General features: G+C 39.4%; 1 protein-coding gene across 2 annotated transcripts; it reads left to right on the top strand.

Annotated features, from left to right (window-relative positions):
- The first annotated feature begins 3,815 nt into the window (after positions 1–3,815).
- Positions 3,816–6,171, top strand: LOC117637366 (50S ribosomal protein L7/L12-like). Of its 2 annotated transcripts, none has more exons than XM_034372242.1 (2): positions 3,816–4,681; positions 5,780–6,171. In XM_034372242.1, the coding sequence occupies exon 1, from the start codon at positions 4,099–4,101 to the stop codon at positions 4,678–4,680; it is 582 nt and encodes a 193-aa protein (XP_034228133.1). In that variant the 5' UTR covers positions 3,816–4,098; the 3' UTR covers position 4,681; positions 5,780–6,171. The 2 variants fall into 2 exon arrangements, with proteins under 2 accessions (XP_034228133.1, XP_034228132.1); XM_034372241.1 differs by having other exon boundaries at positions 5,731–6,171.

Genomic DNA, 6,171 nt, shown 5'->3' with positions numbered 1-6,171 from the left:
AATAAATTAAAAGAAGTTCCCGAATGGTTGGCGGAAACATTGCTTCACAATGCAAATCTCGATTTGGAGGTATAAATTCCTCATAAGGAACCCCTAAAATGGGTAAACCCCCAATAATCTTCAGGTCATACAACGATATTCCCATTTCACCATTCCCTTGGTGCAAAGTGTTGGTCAAAGGCCCCCACAACTCTAGAAAGGCTTTCCAGACACTTAGCGAATACATATAAGGATAGCGGGAAACAGCTACAGCACCATAGATTTCAGCACGAAATAATTCCTCTTTGAAGTCTCGTAAAATGGCCTCAGTCCATTCTAGGATGCCAGGACGAAACTCTGCTAAACCGCGAATACTTAGCTCACGCCCCCAATCTGTTTTGCTCTTGAGCATTTTACATAAAATAGGAGGAAAATCATTTTTATGGCCAACTTCAGTGTCACCATCGGTATTATTGTTGACCTCCATCAAAGTGCAGGCTTCAAACTTTGAACCGTGAACTCGACAAACTTTAAGAATTCCATCATCAGGAATAAACTCGCAATATCCAGAGTTCACATTCTCAGTGGTAAACCAAGTGACTCTATCCTCAGGAGGTACATCAATTTGAACTGAGTTCAAAGGCATAGACCTATCATATTCTTGACCAATTGGAAGCCCTTTCTTATCGAGCACTCGTTGGACGTATAATTGACCATTTGCATCCATGCCTGAAAATTTTGCAATATGTGTTAGTCCAAGGTTATAAATTTTTCTCAAGCCTCGTACGCATAAAGGAAGTTACACGGACGATGCTTGAGGGGGCATCTGTTGAGATAAAAAATTCGTTCATAGCAAATTAAATTTTGGCCCAAGTTTAAAGAAGTTGGGCCCATAGCTAAAATGGTTTTGTGGACTTGTTGCTAAATTGGCTTAGGCCCAAATGAATTAATATTAATATTTTTACAAGAAAATATTAAGCATTAACAGAACATGTACGTTGAGTTGAGTAGTGGCTGGAAATGGGAAGTTACTCCCACCCACATACGTGAGGCAACAACTGGCTCCACTATGTCAGTTCCTCTTGGTCTATAAAAAGGAACCAAAGGATGCAAAACAGGAGGAAGAAAAAAGTACCAAATTGCTGCAGAAATCCACAGGAAGAGAAAAAAAGAAAACATCGAACTGCTGCAAAAATCCAAAGAATAGAAGCAAGCAAAAGAGATACGAAGCTCTGTCACAATACCATTGAGAAGGTATAAACAAATTCATTGAGTATCCTTGTATGTACAATTAACTTGCAGGTAAAAAACATGTAGGTGAGGCCATTGTACAAAAGCCTGAATTTCCTTCATATGTGATATCAAGAATCATATCAACAGAGACTTCGGCAGTGGAAAAATGCAAACAAATCCTCCCAAATTGGCAATAGCTGTGCTACTTACACAAAGAGAGCTCTCATAAGGACCTCTCTGTTGTGAATTACAGATGGGCTTCTGCAAGAACCCCACTGTACAAGTGCTGTGAACACCTTGTGAGTGTCCATAGGCACATTGTGGTACTCAGAGAAGACCTTGCGAGTGTTCTTGAGTACCAAAAACAGAAAATATCAACATTTCAGATGCTTTGTTACATGCTCAACCCACCTTCAGCAGAGCAAAATTCCAAATCTGCAGATTGGAGAAAGAACAGGTAGCAAAACGTGCTGCAAGTGAAAAAAAATCAACAATCTTGTTTTAGTCTCATAGTTTGGCATAAACAGAAGAAAATATAAAAGAAGATATTAAAAGACAGATAGAAATTAATGATTGCCAGAAAGCTTACAAAGACTGATGATTCACACCCACGAAGGTCACCAAAGCAGCATTCCTCTGCAACAATTTGCAGAAACCACAAAGGGTTCTCACTCTGTCACTGGCACTATGATAGCCCTTCCCAAAAGATCTCAGTCTGCAACCAAATGAAAAAAAATGCACCGAAGCATCATACCATTGTTACCAAGAGACCGGAAGGAAGCAGAGAACTCAAAATTGTCTTTGGACCAAAAAAAATGCAGTCAAGTCTTCAAGGAAATGACGAAAACAAAATCACAAGCAAGATTCAAAAAGAGATGATTTTTCTTTTCTCTCAACACCAAAAACCAGACTCCAAATTAGTGTCTCAGGCAAAAAGCAAAAGGAAAATGGCTCACTAATTTCAGGCTAAGAAGCCTCCTGTGTTGCGGCTGTTGAAGAACCCAAAAGCAAACTTAAGCCAAAAACAAAGAAGCTGAAAGGGAAACAAAATTCAAAAGAGAAGAAGAAAGACTTGCCAAAGCTAAATGGATGCAGAGCTTGCTGCCAGCAGCTTTCTTCAAACCAAAATTCGGTCTTTAGACCAAAAACAAAATGAAGAAACTTGTTGCTCAAAGAGAGCCCTCCTGCCATGCCCAAGATTGAAGAAGAAAAGCAACCAAAAAAAAAAGAGTTTCGTATTACTGAAAGAAACCAAAACAAAACAAGGAAGAAATAGCCAAAAGGAGACAAAGCAAAGGAAAAGTACCTTTGTACTTTGACAAACTGACGTGTTGCCTTTAAGCTCCCATATTTCCAATGGTTTATGTAGTCCAAGTCTGCCTTCAAGTTCCCAAGACCTCAAATTAATATTTTAATGGTTTATGTAGTCTAAATCTGACAGATATGAGCAAAGCAAAGGTCTTGCTTTGGTTTTGGCGTCTAAGACTCTAGGCTCCGTATTGATTGTGGCAGATGAGTGGCTGAAGAGATATATAATTGGGTCCAGTTTGAATTGATCCAGATAAGGATGGGAGTGGCTCAGTTTGGATCGATCTCTACTACTCCAAATAGATATCAATTTCAAATGCAACTAGCTCTCAAAGTTTTTCTGACATGGACCTTTTGTTTATGGGCCAATTAAAAGGCCCGAAAAACAAATTGATGGGTCGATGAAACAAATTACCCATTAACTCTCAAAAGCCCAAAATATTTCATGGGTTGGTCCAAATAAATTATGTGGTTGATGGATTAATCCTTAATGGGCTCATTAAAATGCCTTTTAATTTTCTTTGGACATTAACAATAAAGATGGTACAAAACCATTCCAAATTTTCCCATGGGTCATCTACCCGTATAAATTTCAATGGATCAAATTCAAATTTCTCAAATATATAAATTCTAAATTATTGGGCCATACATACCCATGAATTTCTAATTTTTCCCATAGGTCATCTACCTATGAAAATCTTCAAATCGTCTCAAAGACACCAACTCGAAATTATTGGGCCACACTTACCCATTAATTTCTAAATTTCGAACTACGTTGGTTTGATCCCTTTAAAAGGGTACGTAGGCAATCTAGAGATTCAATCTAGATGCAACCATCCCAAACATATTTCCATATCGAATCCCTGGTTTATTCAGATAAATTCACTCAAACTCCTCAATCAAACCCATTCAAATTCTTCGTTTTGTGATGAGTCATTTATTCATCATGAATCTTTGAACTACGAGTGGCTTGATTCCCGCAAAGGATACGTAGGCATCCTGAGGTTGGACTTGGGAGCAGCCGCAAAATCAAACACACACGTTCTGTTTTTTTTATGATGGAATCAAAGGGTTTTCCCTTGAAGCAAGGGATTGTAATTAAGAGACTTGCGTCTCGAATGGGTCGAACCTAAAATAATAAAACCCCATTATTTAATTAGTGGTGGTGAAATTATATTAGGAAGATCACCATTTTCCTTCAACAATGTGAACATGCTATAATCTTAAAAATCAGGTGTTGGGTGTTCTGATTAACTTGTTGGGTGTTCTGATTAACTTGTTGGGTGTATTGTAAATAGAATTTCCCAAAAACGTTTGGGCTCAGGGAGGTTCTAGGGCCAAGAAATGGATCTGGACCCATCATCAATTTTTGTCTGAGTTTCACAGACCTTGGTGGAGCCCAACTTAAGCCTCCGTCCCCGTATAGGGTTTATCCTGCAACCTCTCGCGCCATACCGGTCACTCTCTTCTGAGCTATAGAAGCCATGGATGCACGAAGCTTATGTTAAACCTAATCACGACCACAATGCCCGGATAACATCCTCAATTGCCTGAAATCACACACCTAGCCCCAACAAAATGAGATATTTACGGTTCATTTCCCCACATTTTTCTTGTATTCACAAAACCCTAAACCCCCAAAGCCCTAATATTCTATCCTTTCTCCAATCAAAGCCCCAGATTTGTTCGCATTTTGTGTGCAATTACACCACTGATGCACCGGAGCAAAGGCCACCTCCGTCCGAGACGGTGTCGGCGATCGCGGATGAGATCTCGGGCCTGACTTTGCTTGAAGTCTCGGACCTCACGGAGGTTCTGAGGGAGAAATTGGACATCAAGGAGATGCCGGTGATGGCGATGATGATGCCAGGGATGGGATTTGGCGGCTTGAAAGGGGCCGGCAAGGTTGGTCCGGCGGCGGCTAAAGGCGAGGAAAAGGTGGAGAAGATGGCTTTTGATGTCAAGCTCGATTCTTTTGATGCTGCAGCGAAGATCAAAGTGATTAAGGAGGTGAGGACGTTTACGAGTTTGGGGCTGAAGGAGGCCAAGGACTTGGTGGAGAAGGCGCCTACCCTGTTGAAGAAGGGAGTTACGAAGGAGGAGGCGGATTCGATTGTGGCGAAGATGAAGGAAGTTGGTGCCAAAGTTTCTATGGAGTGAGGTAATTTGTGCAATTTTGCTCATACATTTTGTGAATTTGAATTTGATTGTGTGGTGTGGGTTGTAGTGTGTGTAGCGTAGTGACAAAGCCTCATGATTTGGTTCATTGTAGTGAAATGCTTCCGGAAACTAACTGGAAGATGCTGCATAACATAGATCATATTAGTATTGAATAAAGTCCTGCATGGAGTATTTATAAATTAATGTTTGAACCAAATGAAGTTGTATAATTATCTGTTGTCAATGACCCTTACCTTCCTAAGGGATGACTCCAAAGTGACTTTGAAGAATGGGTGGCTTGAGACAAACTCGTTGCAGGCAGCTTTAACATTACATCTTCATACTGGAAAAACAGTGGCCTTTTTTGAGAGAGTAAAACTCAAAGAACTCTGGCCAACCCTTTTCAAACCAAACCTTGCCATTACATCTTCTGAACCACTTGGGAGCTTAAGGTGTATTTGATCTGATAGATGCTCTGCATATTTGTCCAGAAATGTCTTTGGCGCCCTCTGCACAAAACAAAAGCTTGTCAAGTAGCTATTTCATGCGCTTTGCCTCTTTCATTTTTGAGTTACAATGCTTTTTCAGTCTTCTATTTTTCGGTGACCACTCTTATAACATGAATTGAAAAGAACAAAAAATTGGGCAAAGTTTTATATATAGGAAATAAAGAGTAAGCGTAGAAGGACAAACATGATATATATTTTAGCCTATTATCAGAATTGCAGGATAGTAAATGCAGCATATGGTTTATTTCTCTGCCAATGTGAGCTTGGAGATGTAAGATACATTTAACAGTTATTGATATCAATATTTCATTATAAAGACTACAATTCAGTCCAATTTCCAGGGATTTTTTGAATTCCTATTTGAATGTCATAGTGAAATGATTTTGTGATAGGGGAACACAATTTGGATTTTCGCCCTTCAGCGTTAGAAAACTCACGTCCAGTTATGTGCTGGACCTGTAAATTATCATCAAAATTTATTCTGCAAAACCAGAATTTGGTATGTCTATCTATATTTATTCTGCTTTTCTCTTGAATGCAGAGGAGATGGCAAAGGATCATATCTGAGCTTTGTTTTATTCTGCATTTAGTTGTGTCATCTCAGCCAAAGTGAAGTACGCTGGGAGTTATGAAGGCTCTGCCAACCACAAGCACTTAACATGAAAGAGGAAAAGCTTGTAGGGTTGTAGGAAAACCGGGACTGGACTCATTGTGGAGATCGAAAGACAAAGCTGTGCCAAGCGACTTTACAAGTATGTTTTTGTTTGAATTTTGACCACAACAATGGTCTTGGTATATTGCATTATGACCAGATTGAGGCTAGTACTAAACCATTGCCAAACAAGGCATAATTTTTTTAAATAATTCGGTATAAGACCAATTCTTATAATAGAATTTGGGTGCAATCCACACATGTATTGTTAGTAATCCAAGTCCTCTGACTTCAATGCCACATAGGATTACATTCTTTTTCTAATTTTAA

The sequence above is a fragment of the Prunus dulcis genome, chromosome 8 (genome assembly GCF_902201215.1).
Source record: "Prunus dulcis chromosome 8, ALMONDv2, whole genome shotgun sequence".
NCBI lineage: Eukaryota > Viridiplantae > Streptophyta > Magnoliopsida > Rosales > Rosaceae > Prunus > Prunus dulcis.
This window is presented reverse-complemented; position numbering and strand designations above follow the sequence as displayed.